General features: G+C 45.0%; 1 protein-coding gene across 1 annotated transcript in view; it reads left to right on the forward strand.

Annotated features, from left to right (window-relative positions):
• The window catches only part of LOC149361590 (uncharacterized), a 51,688-nt gene extending 31,674 nt beyond the window's left edge, over window positions 1-20,014 (forward strand). The window contains exons 2-11 of the mRNA XM_089569540.1: window positions 7,617-7,916; window positions 14,851-15,388; window positions 15,701-15,851; window positions 16,018-16,399; window positions 16,464-16,628; window positions 16,784-16,970; window positions 17,054-17,296; window positions 18,207-18,378; window positions 19,617-19,765; window positions 19,826-20,014. Coding sequence (XP_089425666.1) covers window positions 7,617-7,916; window positions 14,851-15,388; window positions 15,701-15,851; window positions 16,018-16,399; window positions 16,464-16,628; window positions 16,784-16,970; window positions 17,054-17,296; window positions 18,207-18,378; window positions 19,617-19,765; window positions 19,826-19,995 — 2,457 coding nt within the window. The 3' untranslated portion in view covers window positions 19,996-20,014. The remainder of the gene's footprint in view (window positions 1-7,616; window positions 7,917-14,850; window positions 15,389-15,700; window positions 15,852-16,017; window positions 16,400-16,463; window positions 16,629-16,783; window positions 16,971-17,053; window positions 17,297-18,206; window positions 18,379-19,616; window positions 19,766-19,825) is intronic.
• The last annotated feature ends 2,658 nt before the right edge of the window (window positions 20,015-22,672 follow it).

The following is a 22,672-nucleotide window of genomic DNA, read 5'->3' on the forward strand; positions in this document are numbered from 1 at the left end:
GACGTAGCCGTGCCGTTCAAACATCCGTGGGAAGCGACCTGACTATTGGCTCATTGGCGACCGGACCTCACTATTGGATGCACCTTGCAGCCAATATTGAACCGGAGCACGCAACGAATGGCGAAAGCTATCGTCAGCGCGAGTATCCGCTGCCTTTTATTTCTGTGATTGGTCGACTGCTGCTTTCTTCTGATTCCGTCAAGCTTGCGTCACGCGAAACGGGGCGGAAAATGGACAACGGATTCTTATAAAATACGGCTCCAGGTAAAGCAACTTCCTAGAAATGCGCGGGCCAAGTAAACCACGCGATGACTTTCTGCGCTAGCACACATGCTTCAAGTAGCCCGCACAAGCTATAGACCACCGAAAATGCCAGTGGAGCCATCTTTCAGCAGGTGGAAAAAACAGGTTCAGAAGTGTGCCCCACCGGTGTGTCACGCAGCACCCGAGGGAAGCATGAGGTGACTCACCCGTGGGCCACGACGCAGAGAGATGAAAACTGTGATAAGAGGCTACGCAGTGAACGTGTTGAGCACAGTTAGCCCGAATGGTCGTCTCTCGGGATGACGTCTTTGTAGCGCATGATGACGCCTACGTCGCAGGGCAACTAAGGACGAAACTATTGTACTTGAAGCATGAGCAGTGCTGCACTGCCATAAATCTGGTCATGGCGATTACAAGAAGGTCGGCTTTGAACCGGCTGCTGTGTACGCTTAAGAAACACCTTAAGCCCGGTCATTGGGTTTGTTTTGTGGCAGCATACCATGTCACGGCTTCTACTTAGAAGAAGATGCATATAACGCGCTTCCTGAAGAAATGAACGCAACTTTCTCAGACCTTGTATTTTCCGCCCCGATATAGATTTCAACTTAGTGAGGACTTCGGAAGCAACGAATGCATTAACTGCAACCTGCAGCTTTATTAAAGATTACGTCGACTGCAATACGAAATTATTTTCTAGCCTCTCTTTTACGAAGCAAGCACCATTGCGGCCTGTGATCGTTTAGTAAAACAGGGCCCATTAACGACTGATTTTAAAGAAGAGGCACAGGAACAATTACTATGAACTACAATCATCTATTTTGCAAATTAGCTACACAAGGTTCAATAATGAGTGTGAACACCAAGTTTCTCATGAATTTTTTCCGCAGTCTGTCTTAAATAATGAAAGAAGAAGCAAAATTTCAGTAAATTTTCTGCACTCTGGACTTAAGTTTGTTTGAGCGCGCGATTTTTCCGACTTAGGTTGCGCATATTTAAGTCTCCCGTCATTAAAATTCTCCTACTATGAGTCAAATCAGAAATGAAAAAAGCATTTAATTCATCCAGGAATCAGGCGTGGCAGCAAAAGCTCCGTAGATAGTCCCAACTATGAATACAACCCGAATAAATGATATTCTGTACTATACTGCTTTGGACGGGCCGCAGTCTACACTTACAGCCATAGCGGATGATTTCGCAACCACAGCCCCGCCTCTGGCTGTTCAGCCCCTATCCCATCTGAACATTTTCCATGAGAAATAACACAGTCGTTGGGAACCAAACTATTTACCTACTTTTCTGTGATAATTACTACGTGTCACCTTTGTAATAGCACTTCCAGTTCTGTGACTTCATCCTGTGACTTTTATCACTTTGGGTATTTAAGGAACGAAGGCGTAGCTACGCCTCCTCGGAAGAAATAGAGGCGCCTTCCGTTGCACTAGGTACAGAAAGGCCTAGCTGTGCAGTTTTCTCTCTGCTCTATTGTATATCCGGCGCTCCCTTAGACTTTTTCTGCTGCGCATATAATTTGTCTTTTTTTTTTCATTGTTTCATTATTGAGCAAAAAGCTTCATACTACTGGCTCTTTCCATAGCAGCACTTTCCCATAATCTCGTCCCGTATTTCAACTGTTTATGGTGCATAATCATTACTGACTGAAAAGGAGGATTCCTTAAGTTTCGAGGAGTTTTTAATCATGCGCCCTTTTTCTTTGTAGTCATAGAACTGCTTGACAACCTGTCTCCTTTTGACTTACTTAACGCTGCCAAGGCGATGTAGTATTAAGAAAGTCTTCCCCTCAACATCAGGCTTCTTCTGAAGCTTAAGCTCAATATCTGCGTTTAATCTATATCTCTCTGAGAAGTACTTTCGCTAACACCAAAAACCTGAAAAATGTTCGTCCGCTCCTCTTTTCGTATTCTGCCTCCTTTTTTTTCTTTTAACTGCACAGTGGCCTGAAGAGAATCTACTTGTAATTTCATTTCGTGGAATACCTCGAGTGCAGTTCACAGCATGCCTCTGCATTCAGTTCGCTGATGTGAGCCTTAATGTCGGTCAAAACGCAATCAGCCCTGGCCTAATCATCTATGCTCCCATTGTCTTCTCTCATATCGCTGCAAATTATGAGCAGTAACACCTACAACCATCAGTGCGCAACAATTTGGTGTAAATCTGCAAGGGCGCGGCAGGACTATGGAACTTCATATTTGCAACGAACCTGCAAACGCATCAGTAGAGGCTTATGCATAATGTCTATATGTCGTGTCATGCTCTCTTAAGTGGCCAATACCTCGTTGCTCCTTTAATACTGTTGATGCCGGTGACGTCACACCACTTGGCAGATGATCCACGAATAACCTGGCAGCATTTGCGTCAGCGAGATTATGCGGCAAGTGTGGTGTCCTGTCAATGTAGGTTGATGAAGCTAAAGCGTAAAATTATACGACATGGCCAGCAAAAGCCTTAATAGCGGCCAAGGCATGATGTCCAGAAACGAGGTGCAGCGCCCCTTCTTATTAGTGCGAAAGCACTGTTCTGATTGGTAGACCACGAGGGAGATCATGTGATGTTTGCATGCTTGCGGTCTTTCTCGGTATGTGCCAAGGAAAACTAAAAAATGAAAGGAAATGAATTAAATATCCTCGACTGCGATTCGAGGCCAGAGCGGTGCGAACAGGCCAGCTTTGCAGGCTGCTGCGTGAGGGCGCTAGGCAATTGCCTTTTTTTTCTTCAGTATCATAATTATTACAATGATGCGATGTTTATATACATGAGCTATCTTCAAACATTAACAAAACAGCGGCACAGCAACACACATAAGCAATTCTAATGTTACTGTCAAACTAATATCCGCACTTTGAGCTATGTGGCGGTAGTGACAGAGAGGTGTGCGCTGGATGCGTCGGCTTGGACAACGTTGTGGCACAAATACGGCCCTAGAACAATATGTGTTGGCGTTGACATTGCTGCACAAACGCGGAAGTGGAGCATGTGCGGCTGCCGTACGTTACGTAAATTTTTATTCATGATCAAGAAGTTAATGACACGCCTAACTGCCTCCTTGGGTCAGTGGAAACCTCATTCACGCTCTCAGGAACGTGGCAATGGTGTGCACGTGTAGAAACTGTGCTTTCGCATAATATTTCGTACCTAGGAATGCTAACTAGCCAGCAGTTTGTTTAAGTTTATCCCGCACTAAATTTTGCAACCTTCGTTTCGGCATATGAAAAAGTTCCTTTCCGATCAATAAGCCTCATCAGACTGTGCCTTTTTTGTGAAGCTGTCACAAAGGGACCTAACGCTCAAAAACCGGCAAATATGTTTACATGGCAGAACTAATAAAAATGATTTGTATTATTTTTAATTATTAGATCTTAATTCACGTTTGACATATTCAAGGAGAAGGACTCTCCCCAAAGCACTTGCCGTAAAGATGTCCACGACAGCGTGTTTTCAGGCATAAATATTATTCGAATCCGCTTTAAACATTTCCCTGGAAATCTATCTTGCGGTTGCTGGGTGATTGCTTTACTGTAGAAAAACATTCGTTTCTGCTTGTTACATACTTAAAGCTCTGAAAAATTGGCCTAAGGTCAATGATGTGTTCTGAAAGGCAACCACAATTACATTGGCTGGTCCGCATTTCGTGATGAACAAACTCAGGCATATTCAGAAGCCGCAAGCAACTATTTGGTATATGTGCTTTCGACATAAATAGGAGCGTATAACAACACATTCTCCGCTTAGAACAAAAACAACTACTGGATTTATACCCCGCACCCTCACTCAGATTACCTCATGCAGGCAAAAAGAAATGTGTTTCAAAAAAGCTCTCAAGGAATTAAACAAGGCTATCAGTATGGTCCGTTTTCTCCCTGCCTACTCCTTCTATTGATGTTGTTGCTAATGACATAGCTGTGTTCGTGACACGGAGACACGTTGCAGTGCGGAGACGAGACCTTCCCTTTTATGCTGTACGCATCTATTTACGGAAGTTATTTACAACATTGTCGTCAGGTCCGACATTAACAAGATAGAGTGCAAAACTGGATGGACGTATGTTAGAAAGGGCTTCAGAAAGAAAGAAAAATAGTCGGAGGTCAGAGGCTAGCAGAGTCAGCCCGTCTGCCTCCTCCTACACATTAGGCCGAAGTGCTGGGAGACCTCCGTCAGCATTGCCTCTCTCCTACTTGACCCCCCTGAATCTCTGCCTTTTTCGGGACATCTTTTCTCAGAATGGTGATTCGCAACTAGGCACCAGAAGCCCTACGTCACGTGCGATGAAGCTGTTGTGTATAAAATTCCCTTATCATGCGGGAAACACTATATTGGCCAAACGGGGAGATGTCTGAACGAGCGCCTAATGGAACATGCTCGCAACGTCAGAAACGGGCAAGGCGGATCGCTGGTTGATCACATTCTCGCATGCAAGTCAAAAACCTGTAAGCCTTTCTTTGATAAAAGTCTGTTAATAGGAAAAAGCAGAGAAAGGGTAACGCGCGAAATCATTGAAGCCGAAAAAATAAATAGGTCAGAATGCTCGTGTGTAAGCACACCTTCCATTCTCTTCTCAGATAGAGAGCTCGTTTTCCTAAGGAATTCATACTGTTCGCACATGTGATTACTGTTTTCTGGCGTATAAATGTGATGCTTCAGGAGAATAAAAATTGTTGGAAGTTAGCGCTCGTGGTGTTCGTCTCTTCTCTCTTGTGTCCTCGTCTTTTGCTGCGCTGCAGTGTATTGGTGATGTCTGCCCTGAGTCTAAAAAAGCCGTAAATGGAAACCCCGCGGATGCGAGCTGAATGCAAGTTAGTTTTGAAGTACCGACTGCATCTGTCCATGTTGCCACGCACTGATTCAACGCCTCGCATGCAGCCCTAGCAGTCAGCTTTTCCTGTGAAGTGCCCTTGGCGTGTTCGTCACTTATGACTGCTTTCGGCCTTGTTTGCTTCCACTTACATTGGTAGTGACCCCTCTCACCGGAGACAAAGCACTTAGGAGACGGCTTCGGATCAGTGTTATGAAACCTCCCTTTCTCCGCCGTGTCGCGCTGATCGTGGAAGTCACTCTTCTTCGCTTCAGCCCCTTTGTGAGCAATTTTATGGTTGAGAGCCTTACATTGTTCATACCTATGTGCTAACCTGGCAAATCCTGCCGGTTTTAGCCACTATCCTGCTCCTCTTGTAAGACACAGGTGCGCATATCGTCGTCCATGAACTCTTTGTCGAGATCTGCGATGAGTAGTGCCCCCAGGTACTCGAAGCTCTTTACCTTCGTGCAACGAAAGTAGTATTCGAGCAATGCGTCTAGCTTCGTCGTAAACTCCATGTTTCATCGCCTTTTCAGCACGAGTAGAGCCGGCACCTGTATCCTAAGGTGTGAGTTTTAACTCGCCCAGAATGTAAGCGCGCACTGCCTTATCGGACTGCCTTCCATTGCCTGCAGTATTTCCTATGAGCATGCGGCTTCTCTCGTTACAATTATTGCGCCGCGTAAGTCTTGGGGGATCGCACGTACACGCGAGAACCAACTGATCAGGCTCTGACATTGGTGCGAGAATTACGTGCAAATTCGCATACCGACCCATTTTAGATCAAATGCTTCGCCCGCCATAGTTGTTTAATCTCTCTAGCTCAACCTGGAGCTTCAGAGCTTGGATCTCCAACTCTTCTTTCTCGTAGTCTCATTGCTGCCTCACTTGCTGTGAAAGCTGAATCTTTCCCTAGTTCCTCGGTTAACAATTGCGCTATTTTAACTTCGAGCGTGTTCAGCAATAATGGCACTCCTCGAGGACTGCCCCCCCCCCCCCCCCCCCCCCCCCTTCTTTTTATCAGAAGCTGTCGCGCTGGAGCTCTGCTCTAAATCAACAGAGCTCTCCGTAGACTACCGGCACTCTTCCCGAAATGTTACTGCAATGATGAGCCAGGAGAAAACAGGGTAAGTATTCACCATTGTAGAGTTTGTCCTTCGTCCTGGGTTGCTGGAAGTTCAGCGCTATCGGTCCGTTGAATGGCTGGACACCGTCAGCCACGTCAGACTCGAGCATCAGTCGCTTACCGCCTTCTGCAGCCTTGCTGGAGTCGCTCACCATTGGCGGACCTGTGTGGTCGGCAGCGTCGATGCAAGGGGACCTTTTTCTTCAAACTTCGCTGCCCGGTTAACCTTGGCTCACCGACGTAGCCTCCCACCTCCCGCTAACATCGGTCATGGGCGTTATCTCTCATCGCTTCGCATGAAATCCCCGGGTCGACCCGGCTCAACTGCGCTTGTTCGTTTTCTCTCTGCCTCCTCCTGCTGTTGGTGGTGTTCGTGATGGGTCATGGCAGTCCCAAAGACAGGTACAGCAAAAACGGAATATGGCTGTCGGTCACTCTTCTCAAGCCTCTATGCTGCTGATAAAAGCCCTAAAGCGTTACTAGTACTGACATGTAGTGCTTGATAAGAAACAGCGTTGCAGCATTAGACTGCCGCGTTACAAACAGCGTTAGACATCTTGCCACAAAGGAGACAAGGGATGTTTCCTTAGTACAAAATACATTAACCATTACTGGCACTAGCTGCACTGTAAGTTATATTCAGAACAGGACACCAAGGGAAATCGCTAGCAAGACCTGGTGAAGCGCATCAAATGCAAGAGACAGAACACCGAGCTGCAGTAATGTGAAAGCGCACGCCGCCGCTGTTGCTGCCAGATAATGCGGTATTTACTATGATGGCCATATTAGTAGATGAGGGTGGCGCCTTGATTATCCTTTGCCGTGACGTAGACACCTTCAGGAGGCTGATCTCGGGCTGCACGAGGCGACTTCCCACCATTAGCCATTTAGTGGCTTCTTGTCGGCACCAGAATTGATTGCTAAAAACTTCTTGGCAAGTAATAAGTAGAGACGCCAAATTCACATGCCAAGCTGCTTGGCTCATGGCTGCCTAAACTGGTCGGGCAAACCTTTACCTCTGGCCTAAAGCCGGGCAGCAGGTTAGGGACCCTTGGAATTTTTCACGGCAGCATGAGCAGACTGGCGATAGTTTTTTTTTTTAACGAAGGATCAAGAGCAATTGTCTTAATCACCACGGCTTTATTTCTTGAAAAAAATGTAGCAGCATTCAACGCAGAAAACGTCTGCGTAAAGAAATCTTAGTACGGCGCGTAGGTCGCATGCTCACATGCAGGAAAGCAGCCAGGCATTCTTCCGCTGACAAAGCGCGCACGTGCAACATGTTGTACTGTTTTCGTCGGCTTTGCGCCGGTTTCTCGCCTTCTTTTCGGCTAGAAACCGACGCAAAGCCAAACCGACGCTGTTGGCCACGACACTGCTGCTACGTATCCGTACTTACGAATGACGCTTGTACAGGTGCTGCTGCTGCTTACCCTGGGCCAGCTACCGAGCCGACCCTGTTGCCTGGATGGGCCGAAAATGGACGTCTGGGAGAGCGTCGCTGCAGCCTACTTTACAGAGCCGTCTGACACTTGCCTCCCCACGGATTGGCTGCATTACCCTTCACCGCTAAGTCTGGAAACCACTTCACAATTCGTCGAGCAACATGGGGCCACGTCACCTGTCCGGCTACTTGAAAAGGGCGTCATTCCTGTTGACGTTGTTGGCCACGACACTGCTGCTACGGATCCGTACTTACGAATGACGCTTGTACAGGTTAGTTATCTTGAAACTAAGTGTTATCGTGACAATAATGTTTGCCTCTATGCGGTGTCGTGGCCACCTGATGTAGTGGATTATGTGAAGCATGTTCGTGCTGCTGCGTCGTACATTTGGCGCCTTTTGGTTCTTGGCGGTGACGTGGAGGTAAACCCAGGCCCTATGACTAAAGCGCAAGAAGACAAACTTGACGCTGTAGCTTCAGCCGTTCAGCGTCTCGAGGCGAACAACACAAGCATTCTTGAATCGATAAATCAAGTCTTGAACCTCCACGTCACCCTTAGGAACGACCTGGAACAGTTAACTAAAAGAGTTAATGACCTGGAATGCAAAATTGAATCTCTACCCTCCAGCCAGCCTGTTGAAAATGCGGATATCTCTAAAAAAATTGAGGACAAAGTTGATGATCTTGAAAATCGCTCAAGGCGGTCGAACGTGTTGTTTTTTGGCATCGAAGATTCTGATCCCTCTGAGCCTTGGGAAGATTCGGAGCGGTATGTAAAATAATTTTGCACAGATAAACTTGGCGTTACTGTCACTTCCGTTGCCAGAGCTCACCGCTTAGGGCGTCTTTCGACTGACAAAAAACGACCCATTATTGCAAAATTTTATAATGAGAAAGAAGTAGAATCCGTCATTAGTCTTGGCTACAAACTAAAGAACACCAATTTGAGTATATCACGCGACTACTCTGAGGCTGTTCGTGATAAGCGCCGTAAACTGTGGCAGTTTTCTAAGACGAAAAAGAAAGAGGGGGATCGGATTCGTCTGTATTTTAATAAACTTCACGTAAACGACGATGTTTATCTCTGGGACACTACTGGCAACCAGGCTGTGCGTCTAAATGAGCCTTCTACCAATTGACAACATTCAAATCATCATGGTGCTTCCGATCGTGCGCTACCAATCTTGCCGGGACCGAAGTGTTTAGATAACATTTGCTTCCTATATACCAACATCAGAAGCGTTACAGCGAAAAGTGATGCCCTTTCCTCCCTTATCGACTCGTCTGGAACCTCATTAATAGCACTAACTGAAACGTGGCTTACCGATTATATCTCAGATGATGACATCCTTTCATGCGAATCAAGTTTTAAATTTTTTCGTTGCGACAGAAAAAACAGAAGAGGAGGAGGTGTGGTTATCGCGATTAACCAAGAGTTCATATCTATACCAATTGTTGCTTCTACTTTTCTCGAGTGTGTATTCGTCTCCTTGAAATGTACTGCTACGAACATTTTTGCTGGTGTGTTGTATCGTCCACCCGACCTTTATGATGGCTTTGCAGATGAATTTTTTCGCTTACTGACCGATGTGTGTACGCGTTTTTCAAATTCTGTCCTAATTATATTTGGCGACTTTAATTTCCCAGGCATCAATTGGGAAACACTATCTGTTCCTCCAAGTGATAAGGATGCGCACGCTTTCCTACAGATTTCTCTTGATTTTCACCTAACTCAGCTCATTAGAAAGCCCACGCGATCCTCAGGTACCACTGCAAACATTCTTGACTTGATTCTAACCAATAATCCCGATCCTTGTTCTAAAATATTTCACCTTAATGGTCTTTCTGACCATGACATTATTACTGGGTGCAACAATTGCAGAATTATCGAAAGAAAAACTACCACCAAGATGATCAGATGTTATAGCAGAGCTAATTTTGACCAAATGAACCATGAATTAACCTCTTTCTCTGGGCGGTTCTTGCCTGAATCTACATTCCGTTCCATTGAACAGAACTGGATAGTGTTTAAAACTACTCTAGTGAACTTTATTACAAAACACATACCGGTTATCACAATTAAGTGCAGCAAAAGTGCGCCCTGGTTGAGTGGGCGGCTGTGAAGAGCTAATAATAAGAAGAAACGTTTGTATAGGCAGGCAGTTGCTAACAACCAATTAAACACATGGGGAAAATACAAACAAAGTGATAATAACTACCAAAAAATGCTTAAAAGTACTCGTCGCCAATTCTATAATGACGTTTTGCCTACCATGCTATCTAATAACCCCCGTAGGTTTTGGAGAGTAATTAACCCTCATTCGCGTGCCGATTCTTTTTTGACAATTTCTGATGGTCACCAGCTGGACGATGTCCATACTGCTCAGCTCTTCAACAATGCATTTTCATCTGTTTTCACTCAAGAAGTCATCACCACCTCTCCAGTTCTCAACCCATTTCGAGATTATTCAATGCCCTCAATATTCATCAGGGAAGATGGTATTCTTACTTTGTTAAGTAATCTTAAAATTACCACAAGCGCAGATTCACTGGGTTTTAACAACAAAATGCTAAAAAACATATCTCACAGTATTTTCCAAGCCCTGTCTTCAAATTCACTCTATTTCTGGTAGAAAGCAAGTATACATCATGAGCAAGAGAGTTTAAAAGAGGATGATTCTACCAAGGAAGACGAGGCAAACGGCGTTTCGTCTACGCCTGACAAGGCCTCGCCTCCTGGCGAGATACATTGCACTCTGTATGCTACAAAAGCCGTTGAAAAAAAGTATGTTACACCATTCATTACGTGCAGAAAACAGAAGCATTGTGAACTAGCATTATATGAAATTAAAACCGTAAGTACTACAGAAAACAAGAGAATTTTTCTTCAAAAAAAAAAGCTTACGTCACAACCTGTTAGTTATTGTGTCAAAAGGTAAGAACCACAGTTGCATAAATATTTATCTCAACAAAAGATTAGCTCCTAACTAGAAAAATTATTACAGTGTCAAAAGCATGAAGAAGCAACATTTGTATCGACATATTTCAATAATCTAACAATGAACACAGCAATACAAACGAAACACAAACCTAAATGAGATAACAAGGAGACAGATCATTTTTTTTCTACCAGGAGTACTTTTTTTATCCGTGCTTTATAAGTATACGGTGACTGTACATTCACTGCGATGTCAATAAGCTCTGGAAACAAATTTAAAAGGACAGGAATCTGGTAGTCTAACGATTGTGTACCATAGGAAGTTCTGACTTTTTTCTTAGCAAATGAATTTGCCCTAAAGTTATAGCCGCATTCTTGACGTCGGTACTTCCCAAGAAATGAATTTAGGTTGCTTTTTATTTGAGTGAATATGTTGAGTGCCAAGCGCTGTCGAAACATACTTGTAATCGCAAGTATTTCATTTTTTACGAACAGTGGAGCTGTGTGTTCTCGCAACGCTGCATTTTCTATGAATCGGATGCATTTCTTTTGAAGAATATGAAGACGTTCCAAATTACCAGTGGTAGTGGTGCCCCAAACTAGTATGCAGTATTGCAATCTTGAATTAATCATGGTGTAATAAAGCTGGCGTTTGAACCACGCTGGGAGCATAAACTTAAATCTATTTAGCATTCCAATAGTTTTCGCGAGGTCCATAGTCAAATAGTTTATGTGGTGTGTCCAGTTCAAGTTTTCATGGAAATGTACACCCAGAAATTTCTGAGCGCTAACACGGTTTAATGTTTGCCCCTCGAAGACTAGTTTAAGTTTAGTGTCAATCGCCTTATTTTTAGCCCGAAAGATAATGTAGTTCGTTTTGTCTGTATTGAGTCTTAACTGGCTATGCTGCAACCACGTCGATAATTCTTCGAGCCATGCATTGGCATTCTTCATTAGGGTGATTAGACAATTGCCATGGAAAAACACATTAGTATCATCAGCATACAACACTATTTCGGGGGTTTGGGGTATTGATACAATGTCATTAATAATAAGAGAAATAGGAGAGGACCTAAGATGGAGCCTTGGGGTACGCCATATTTAATTACCTGTGCTGTTGATCTGCTGTTATGAATACTGACGAACTGGAGGCGGTTGTATAAATAACTTTTTATCAAATCAAGAGCTTTGCCGCGGATTCCATAGTCGTAAAGTTTACCAAACAATATATCGTGTCTAATGGAGTCAAATGCCTTCCTGAAATCTAGGAATATACCAAGAGTATATAGCTGTCTCTCTATGTTTGTTATTATTTTTTCCTTAATACTCAGTAGTGCTGATTCAACGGATTTTCCTTTTTGGAAACCATACTGTTGTTTTGAAATTATACCCTTAGAGGACAAAAAACTGCCTATTCTAGTGTTGATTATTTTTTCCGCCACCTTCGCGAAAACTGGAAGCACGGATATCGGGCGATAGTTACCAAGATTGTTCTTTGCCCCGCTCTTATGTATTGCGCACACTCGGGCGATCTTCATTTCATCAGGGAATGACGCATGACGCATTATGCAGTTGCAGATATGACAAAGTGGTACGCTCAAAATGTCGCATGATTCTTTCACCGGACGGACTGCAATATCGTCATGACCACATATGCGCAAGTATCTTTGAGGCTTTTGATGACTGTTTCGATTTGACTTGGCGTGGTTGGAGACAAGAATATGGAACTAGTTTCTATCTTAGTTATTTAACTCCTAGATGAACAGCTCTGCGTGCTCTGTGACGCACCAGATGCTAGAAAATGATCATTAAATTTATCTGCCAGTGAAGGACTTGAACAGGTTTTGCCATCAATGACTATTTGCTGGGGAACAAAATCTTGATTTTTACAGACAAGAGAGCGCATAAGTGCCCATGTTTCTTTCGGACTGGTATAAGCTGCTGTAAACTTGTTCATGTAGTACGATGTACGGGCTTTCTTTAAGTTTTTTCTCATTCTTTATCTTCTGGCTCCATCCCGCACGACTGGCGTATAGCCAAAGTAATTCCAATTTTCAAATCTGGCGTCCGCTCTGATCCTCTAAACTATAGACCCATATTATTGACTTGCACTTTCTCTAAGCTTCTTGAACATGTCATACACACTCAGATCGTTCATTATCTTGAAGATCATAACATTGTGGAGGATCATAACATAATTAAATATCAGCACGGTTTTCGCAAGGGATTTTCTTGCGACACTCAGCTCGCCGGGTTTACTAACGACTTATTTACTTCTTTAGATGTCGGAATTCAAGTCGATGCTTTGTTTTTAGATTTTTCAAATGCATTCGATCGGGTTCCCCACCATAGACTACTTCTCAAGCTATCGCACCTTAATATTCACCCTCAGGTACTAGCATGGATTAAAGACTTCCTTTCATCTCGCGCTCAGTTCACTTCTGTTAATGGTTCTAACTCTACAATGGCCCATGTCACATCTGGTGTGCCTCAGGGGAGTGTGCTTGGTCCCCTGCTCTTTCTAATATTTATTAATGACTTGCCAAATTGCATTTCTTCACAAATTAGACTGTTTGCTGACGACTGTGTTGTGTATCGAACCATTACAAATGACTGTGACCGACAATCCTTACAAACTGACCCTGATTCTATTAACACTTGGTGTCAGTTGTGGCTTATGACCCTAAATCCCTCTAATACAAAGCTCGTCTCCTTTACTAGAAATTCGCATCGCATACCAACCGCATACTCTCTTAAAGGGAAACTGCACCGGTTTTAGAATTCGACGAGCTTCAGTGGGTCGAATGTTTGAAGCCTGTAGGTTAAGCATGCGAAATATTTTGGCGCTAGCTTTAGCAGCAGTGCCGTAATAGTCATTTAAAGCCGTCACCTCGTTCAGGCTTCACCGCAGTGCACAGCGCCGAAAAGGGGGGGGGGGGGGGGGGGGGGGGAGGATGGCAGTAGTAGACGACAGGAGTATGACAGACGGTAGTGACGTCAAGGTGGGGATCGACCAGACTTCCGCTGTCGGAGCCGCGGTACGCCTGGCTGTGCCGTTTGCTGCCGAACGTTGCAGCGCTAATTTTTTTCCTTGTGTGGCGCTTGTTTTCTTCTCCCGAATCTTAGCGCAACTTCTTTAGCGTCATTTACAGCGTTTCTGACGAAAAGAACAAGCATGCCGGGCTTCTGCGCAGCGTATTGCTGCACGAACACTAGCGGCCGAGACGATGTCGCGTTTCATATATTCCCTAAGGAGAGCAAGCTATCAGGGCAGTAAGTCGCAGCGGTGAAGAGGAAGGACTTCAAGCCAACGAAATTTTCTGTGCTATGTTCAGACCATTTCCTCGACAGTGACTACCAACAAAGTTTGTCGATGATGCGTTCTTTTGGAATGCCAGTCAGGTTTGCGCGACTGAAAAGTGGTGTGGTGCCTTCCGTTTTCGCGCAGAAAAGATGCGCCTCACCGCCGCCAAGAGCTGCTTTCGCAAAAAGAAGAAAACTTGAGGTAAGAGGTTCAATACAATGTCTTGGTTGTTTGTGCAGTTGGTAGCATGCGCGGTGTACAGACTCGAGGAAGCGGTGTGCTGCAGGACAAATAAAGTGAGGTCTAGCGGATCTGCTGCTTTGGGGGTCCGCAGTGCTTGAGCAGAAGAATCTGCCATGAAAACCTCTACAAGCTTTAAAATTTTGCTTCACTTGCTCCGCTGAGCACCGCATGAGCGCTCTAAAGTCTGCCCACGTCTGTGGCTACCAGCTTAATCACGAAAGTGCACTGTCGCCTAGTGCACTGTTCGTTTCGGTGATAGTAAATGTATCAAGCGCGAGCTGCTGAACTTTAGGACAGCGAAGTTATTTAATGACGACCCAAGCGCAGCACGGAAGCTCATTGCCGATAGCAACAGGTGCTCCTAGCCAACGGCGAAACGCTACAATGTGCGACTCATGATTAGGTAATTGATACGATGTGGAAAGCGTCATCACGCTGCTGAATCGCGTAATGAAAAAAGGCAGTCCTTTCGTAATGAAAAAAGGCAGTCCTTTCTGACTCGCGTTCATAAACGCTAACAATTTCATACCTGCGTGTATATCGTATATGCGATTCCGATCGTGACTGCGCTTGCCAGAGACGTAGGTGCGAATAATAACGCTAGGTCATAAATGCGCGCGGCAAAAACAAAGGCAGATCCACAGCGATGCAAACTCGCGTCTGTTCTGTAATATGACGTTAGTTATGTTGTGTTGTACAAAACCCATTTTCTTATTTTCAGATTCTTGGAGAGCTTTTAGAAAGTTCAGACTGCTGTGCTGCCATTCTTCCAGGCTCGCCTCCTCTAGCCTCCCCACCTGTACACTTGGTACCTGCAGACTTGCCGCCTCCTGCCTTTTTAACACCGGTCTTGCCATCACCAGACTTGCTCCCTCTAGACTCGTCACCTGCACACTTCGCACCTGCAGACTTGTCTCCTCTAGCCTTTCTATCGCCAGTCCTGCCACCACCAATGTTGTCTTCACCGGACTTACCAACATCAAGCTCGCTGCCTCTAGACTCGCCATCTGTATGCTTAGAACATGCACCCTCGCCACCTCCAGCCTTGCCGCCTACGGTCTTTCCAGAGTCAGAGTTGCCATCGGCAGGCTTGCCGCCCTCAGACCTACCACCTCCAGATATCGAAACAGCTGAGATAGCAGACAAGTGCGTTCAAGTGGTAGTGAAGCCATCAACAGCGTGTCAAGGTTCGCAGACAGTATGGGCTAGAAGTATGGTGTCGAAGTCACTGCAAGCAAGACCTCAGATGACATCTGTCGGTAAGTTCCTTTAGTTTCAAAACAAATTTTTATACTTTCCCCTCCACTGCTCTCCCACGATTTCTTGCAGTAAACTGGATGCAGCCTGTGGTGCAGTGTGATTGCATAATAACCTAGATTTGTAAATTCCCACCAATATTGTATATTAGTATATCTCACAGATACAGCATCTCATTGAGATATTGTAAAGATTAACCAGAAAAGAAGCATCAGTCAGCTGTGGGTGTTATGTAGCTCATCCGAAATGAACCAAGTTTATCAGGTTTGAAAATTGCCATGAAAGTACAGACCATAAAAAAATGCGTGTTTCAGGTATCCAGGTTGGTGGTAGCATGATGGATGCTTCTGTGCAAGTTGGCATGGGTACAGAGGCATGTGTGCACAGTGACGACAGCTGCAGCAACAGCGACAGCGAGCTGGCAGTTGATGAGGATGAAGACTACAGTCCGTTGACTGAGTTCAGGTATGCGTGCAGTATGTTACTGCTAATCTGGCACTGTGTTTGCATCACCCCATGTCAGCATTTGCTATATTTTGTTACACTGCACGAGAAATTTGTGAGTGAGCTGGTACCGGATTTTCTGTTTATGTTCTGCTATTCACCAGAAAATTTGTTCCATTTGTTCCAGTCATGACGACCCCACTAGTACTGTAAAGGAGCCCACTCAGCCTGCAGAAGGGAGCGTGTTTTTAGTGGAGGTGAAGTGGCTGAAACAGCTTTTTCAAACCTGCTTCACCTGCCTGGCACCGTGCACTTTCATAATGAAGTGTACAGGGACGCTGCTTGAAGTCTGCACAGAATGTCCAGCAGGCCACTTATTCTCCTGGAAAAACCAGGATGTTATCAGCCAGCAGCCTGTGCTGAATGTCCAGCTGTCAGCAGCCATTTTGTTCTCTGGGAACAACCCCACTGCTACGTTGCGAATGCTGGCTTCAATTGGCATCCAGATAGTGAAGCAGCGAGCATTCTTTAGAATCCAGCATGATTACTTCTGGCCTGCCATTGATGCCGTAAGTTGTTCTTTCATTCAGGCATTCATTGCAGATGCTTAGTGCTATGCAAAATTTATTATAGGTTTGGAAAAGAGAACAGGAGCACTTATTTGAGGATGCCTCATGTAGAGGACTGAGGCTTGCTGGAGATGGGCGGGCTGACTCGCCTGGTTACAGCGCAAAATTTGGGACGTACTCCCCGCTCGACGTGGAGAAGAACAAAATTCTGCATTTCGAACTTGTGCTGGTTTGTCCTAAACTTCCCGCATGGTCTGAGGACTTGGCAGTACCTGCTTATATTTCATAAGCTAGTTGTACAGTAGCGGTATATATTTCATGTTATTCAATGGGTGCATGCTTCATGGTGTAGTGCAGCATAAATTTGTACTATCTGTCTTGCAGTCGAATGAGCTTGGTGGTAGCTGCCATATGGAGTTGGAGGGGCTAAAGCGGTGCCTCAAATTCCTGGAAGACCATGGGTTGTGCACTGAGGTGCTTATTACTGATTGGCACTCACAAATTACAGCCTTTATGACGAAGCAAAATGCAAACATCAGCCACGAGTTTGATGTGTGGCATGTGGCAAAAAGTACTGCAACGAATTCTTGATCGAAGTACATCCTTACATTTTGTAGACTGTGCATTCACTTTTATTGTAAAATTTGCTTCCAGGTGTTGCAAAGAAGATAACTGCTGCCGCAAAGCTGAGTGATTGCCACGAACTTGGGGTTTGGGCGAAAGCGATAGAAAACCACTTGTATTGGGCAGCAGCGTCAAGCGACGGGTGCAAAAAACTGATTGTGCCCAAGTGGACGTCAGTTTTAAACCACATTAGAAACGTACACGTCCACGAGAATGCCCTCTTCCCTGTATGCCTGCATGACGAAGTTGAACCTCGGCAATGGCTCGGTGAAGGTACGTCGCATACTGCTGGAAGGAGATGACTAACAATGCAATGTTCTTGCCATGTTGCAATTTCAAAAGCGCTGCTGTACATCCAGGACAGTGCCATACCAAAATTTCTTCTTTTCTTTTTCATTACTGCATCATGTGTATATGATTAATCATTTATAATAAGTAATCCCTCTCATAGCTGCAGTTTTAATGCTAATGCATTTTGACTGAAGCCACAACGTAAAGGCAACAACAAAGTTGGACGTGCCACGATAAGCAGAGGCTCTTAACACTGTGCTGATGTTGTGCCCAGTACACTCAATGTTTGCTGTTGTCGCAATGTGCAATATACTAATAGGAATACAGTTCAGAAGTCTGATCTTGTAGTCATCTAGCGCATCTTGCAGTTAGCAGAGGTGAAGCAAAAGAGCCCTCCTGCAATAATTTTGTCTGTGTTTCACCAATATTAGCTTAATAAACTTGATGTGCCTTGTGAATGAGCATTGAAAGTGTACTTTTTTTTTGCATGGCTCATGCTGTTCATGCGGTATGTGCCCCTGGGCACAATATGAACAAGTCAGTGAAAAAATTTCAGCCAGCAGCTCAGCACAGAAAAAAAAGATGGTGTGAAGAATAAGCTACATTTGCTGCAAAATTTTCCATCCTATTCAGGCATTCCCCTGTTTGTGCTCGTCAAGTCTAATTGTATTGAACAAATTTGCTGTGTAAAGAAAGACGGAATGGCAAGATTGCTTCTAAAACGCATGACATAACTTTCTGTAGCCTTTGTCTTTTGTGCTTTGGTTGTTTGACAACACAACTATCTGTTCTTGTTAGGGTTTTATGGCGGCAGCAATAGCAGATTATTTTTCCAGGCGACGCCTGTTTTTTGTATCTTCTCTTTTCTTAACATGCTTCGATGCCCTTTCAGAATCCAAGGCATTCATAAAACTTAAGGCCATTGCAACCTCCAAGCTTCTACTGGCTGATATGCAGAAGTTATCTACAAGGCACCAGACGTATGGGCTGGAAACATTTCACGGGCTGCTGCTCCACTTTGCCCCAAAATTCTGTCAGTACTCATACTTTGGTATGAAGGCAAGGTAAAGCATGTTCTTTTCTTTATCCCACACTGGGGAGAGTCAAATTTCCACGATTTTATTTCCACATAGACTATCACAAATCCCTTCTATCCTTGTCCCTTGTCTGCGGTCAACACACAGAGATTAAAACCTGGAAAGTCCAGCAGGCAACCGGGTCGCCGTTGCATTTTTGCATGGTGGCACATGTCAGTTTCATTGAGCTCATTGGCCAAAAATATATGCAGAGTGGATGTAGACCACAGCTTCTGTTTTATTTTTCTCTCATGTGGTACACACACACACTTCCAGCAGTGCACATAAACTTGAACATTGCAAATTTGTTGCGCATGCCTTCCTGCTTTAGATACGACCTAAAGTAAATTCAAGAGCTGGGCAGGTTGGTATGCTTTCATTCTAAAAGTTACTACGCAGCAGATGGGTACAAGAGAACAGGATGTGGCAGCCCTGACTAGTAACAGGCACATGTTATGTACTCTGGGAATATATGCTTTAAAGGAACATGGGAACATATGCACTATAGGCAGGCTAACCTGACAAAGAAAAATAGATGTGAAAATGTACTAATCACTAACAAGAAAGGTTATCGCCCAAGATAAAAAAAGCACTTTGTTTGCTGATGACATGGAAATCTGGTTAATGCATCTGCTTGTTGTACAACAGTACGGCACGTTGGGCTGGTTGGTTAACATACATCTTGCAGATGTAGCACAACGGAAATGAAGCACAGCGTTGGTGTCGTCTATTTTTCACTGTCCTTCGTTTTTCTAGCACTACATCTACAAGATAATCTGCTTGTGTGTTTAGCAGTACAGGAGGCCTTCACTATTTCTGAGATTCTTTGGTCTCCATACTCAAATAGAACAGAAGCATCGCCTAAGCTAATGTGTCGCCCGCATTCTTGCTGCTGCGCTTACCGGTGGAAATGTGCCTCTGCATTTACCATAATGCAACCTTGCTCACTATGTGATGTCTTATGAATACTTGTCCGCGATTTGCGCTCGTGTTTTACAATATTACTTCGCTATATAATGTCCTTTGCATGGTGTGTATTGCCCTGTTTCTAAACTAAACTGCCTGTTACTAGCCAGCACTGTCCTCTCTACTCTCCTGCATTTCTCTGGGGCATTTGAAGTGTTTAAAATTTAATGTGCTCATTGTGATGTCTGTCGGTTTGCGGTGGCTCGTGCAAAATGAAAGTCATCATTTGTAATTTCATCGGCCATGCATGACTCTTACAGAACCCAACTAGCAGCACTCCGCTACAATGAAACTGGTGGAAGAGGCCAGGCTGTCACTCAGGATGGTAGAGAGAGGTGGAGCCTGAGGTTCCCAAAGGCCACAGCAGGCAAATCGACAGCTCGTCCTGTGAAGGAGCAGCCCACCCATGGTATGCTTAGTGTTTTTTTTTGTGGTCTAAGTATCAGTGCCATCTCAAATGCTTTCACAGGATACGTCGACAGAATGCTGAACATGGTCATGGCTGAGGTGAAGAAGACATCATCCACAAGGAGCGTCCTCTGTGCAGAGGCAACACCACCACTGAGTAGCCAGTATCCAACGGTGTCAAAGGATGAGGTTGTGAAGAACAGGAAGACGAGATTTAGCTCATTACTTTAAAAAAGTGTAGAAGCGATAATTTGGCTTCCGTGTTTTATTTCTACTTTTTCTTTTACTAAGGTAATCACTAATAGAGCCAGGACAACTTTAGACTTCAATCAACCAAATGATCAGGGAGGCTATCATAAAGGGTACTCGACAGTAGACCATATTCACACTATCAGTCAGGTGATGGAGAAATGCGCAGAATATAACCGACCCCTATATATAGCCTTCATTGATTACGAGAAAGCATTTGACTCAGTGGAAACCTCAGCAGTCATTGCACAGTCAAGGTGTAGAAGAGTGTCATGTGAAAATATTGGGAGATATTTATAACAATTGCGCAGCTACCATAGTCCTCCATAAAGACAACAAAAAAATTGCAATAAGGAAAGGTGTCTGGCAGGGAGATATGATCTCGCCAGTGCTATTCACCGCCTGTTTACAGGAGGTATTCCGGGGCCTGAAATGGGAACAGTTGGGGATAAGAGTTAATGGAGAACACCTAAGTAATCTGCTATTCGCCGATGACAACGCCTTGCTAAGTCACTCAGGACATGAACTGCAAACCATGATCAATGAGTTAGACAGGCAGAGCAGAACGGTGGGGCTAAAAATTAACATGCAGAAAACCAAAGTAATGTCCGACTGTCTAGCAAGGGAACAGCAGTTCGCATATGGTAGCGAGGTGCTGGAAGTAATAAGAGAATATGTCTGTCTAGGGCAGGTAGTAACCGCTGGTCCAGATTATGAGAAATAACTAGAAGAATAAGAATAGAATGGAGCACATTTGGCAGGTTCTCTCAGATAATGAATGGAAATTTACGTGTATCCCTCAAGAGAAAAGTATACAACAGCTGTATCTTACCGGTACTCACCTATGGGGCAGAAATGTGGAGGCTAACAAAGAGGGTTCAGCTTAAGTTAAGGATAACGCAGCGAGCTACGGAAAGAAAAATGATAGATGTTTCGGAAGCGGGCGGAGTGGTGAGGGAACAAACGCGGGTTGATGACATCCTAGTCGAAACAAAGAGGAAGAAATGAGCTTGGGCTGGGCACGTAATGCAACGGCAGGATAACCACTGGTCCGGAAGGATAACGGAGTGGATTCCAAGAGAAGGCAAGCGTAGCAGGGGGTGGCAGAGAGTTATGTGGGCAGATGAGGTCAAGAAGCTTGTGGAGATAGGACGGCCGCAACTGGCAAAAGACAGGGTTATTGGACTGACATGGGAGAGGCCTTTGCCGTGCAGTGGACATAGTCAGGCTGATGATGATGATGTTTTCTTTTTAAATGATAAGCTTGTGGGAACGCCTTCGTCCCCTGCGTTCGCTTTCCCGCATTGCACACCCCACTGTTGTCAGCTCCCTCCGCAACGCACTCTTCTCAGTTGGGTTCCTGTAACTAACAGGGGAGGGCGCTCGCGTCGAAGCGACACCAGCGCCACGGATGGCGTTTTGCTGCGCGCTCGCGGGGAGCTACGGGGTCTCTTCTCCTTGGGATCGGGATCGCAAGCGGACGTTTCCGCGCGCCGCTCCGCTCTTCGTCGACGGGCGCCTCTTGGTTGGAACTTGCTCCCGCCGAGCCCGTCCCGCTCGGCCTCGGAGTTTATCCCTTTGCCCTAGAGCGGGCGAACGTTCGCTCGTAGCCGTGCTGGTGAGTCGGACATCCTCGATTCCTCAATGTATTTTGTTGCCAGCTGGCATTATTGTTGTTATAGAAATAAATGCCTTGTTTGTGTCAGCCAGTGTCGTTCCTTTGTTCCCGCAGAGCAAGGCCCGCCGTGGGCGGCGTGCGCTCGGTAGCGCTAGCGACCACGGGGTGGGGTAAGCGCGGTTTTGAACTATGTCAGCCGTGCTTAAGCGGGGAGAACGCGTTTATCTCCCCTATTTTAAACCCCACAAGCTACACAGAGGTCGCTTCAGTGGCTGGTAATGTTCTGTACATATCACTTGCTTCATCGCCGGCGTGGTGAAGCAACCTTGCTTGTTACAGTGCTTAGCACAAGAGTTCGCAAAAGGAGTTGCCCACATGAGCCATTGGGCATCGAAGCTCTAAAATGATAGTACCACAGACATGGCGAACTATGAACTTTCAGTTAGGTTGGCAGCAGGGACAATTGTGATATGTTGAGTGCAGGTGTCTGAAGGCAGTTGATTATTTCAGGCTTTTATTCTTGATCCCCTTTGCTACGTAGGATTGCGAATAAATTTTACATTTTGGTCACAAGTGTCATATTCCTTCCTAACATGCACATGCTCGTATGCTTTCGGCAGGTGGCATCAAGCTGCAAGGAAAACTAACACACAGCACAAGAAAGGATTTCAAGTGCCATTTATGTGTGTACTGAAACGCTTCTGTGGGATACAACTCCGGAACAAAGTGGCAAACATCCCTCAAAAGGGGCCCGTCAGCCAATGTTGTCGGCGTGGTGCCATGACGTCACTTTCAACTGTTGTGCACTATTGTCTGGAATGCCAAGGAGCATTTGCAGCTTTGTTTTTTTACCTGTATCCAACCATATCAGTAGGAAAAAGTTTTTGAAACAAATTTTTACTGTGCAGCAGATGTCTTCTTGTCCTGCAATTTTAGAAGTGCCTGAAGCCTATGTAGTGTCCATCTATTGATGGGTACCGTCTTCTGATGGTACTGACGACACAGCTTAGTAGAATCCGTCTGCTACCTTTTCCCATCCTT

Source organism: Amblyomma mixtum, chromosome 2 (genome assembly GCF_055824585.1).
Source record: "Amblyomma mixtum isolate Tamu chromosome 2, ASM5582458v1, whole genome shotgun sequence".
Classification (NCBI taxonomy): domain Eukaryota; kingdom Metazoa; phylum Arthropoda; class Arachnida; order Ixodida; family Ixodidae; genus Amblyomma; species Amblyomma mixtum.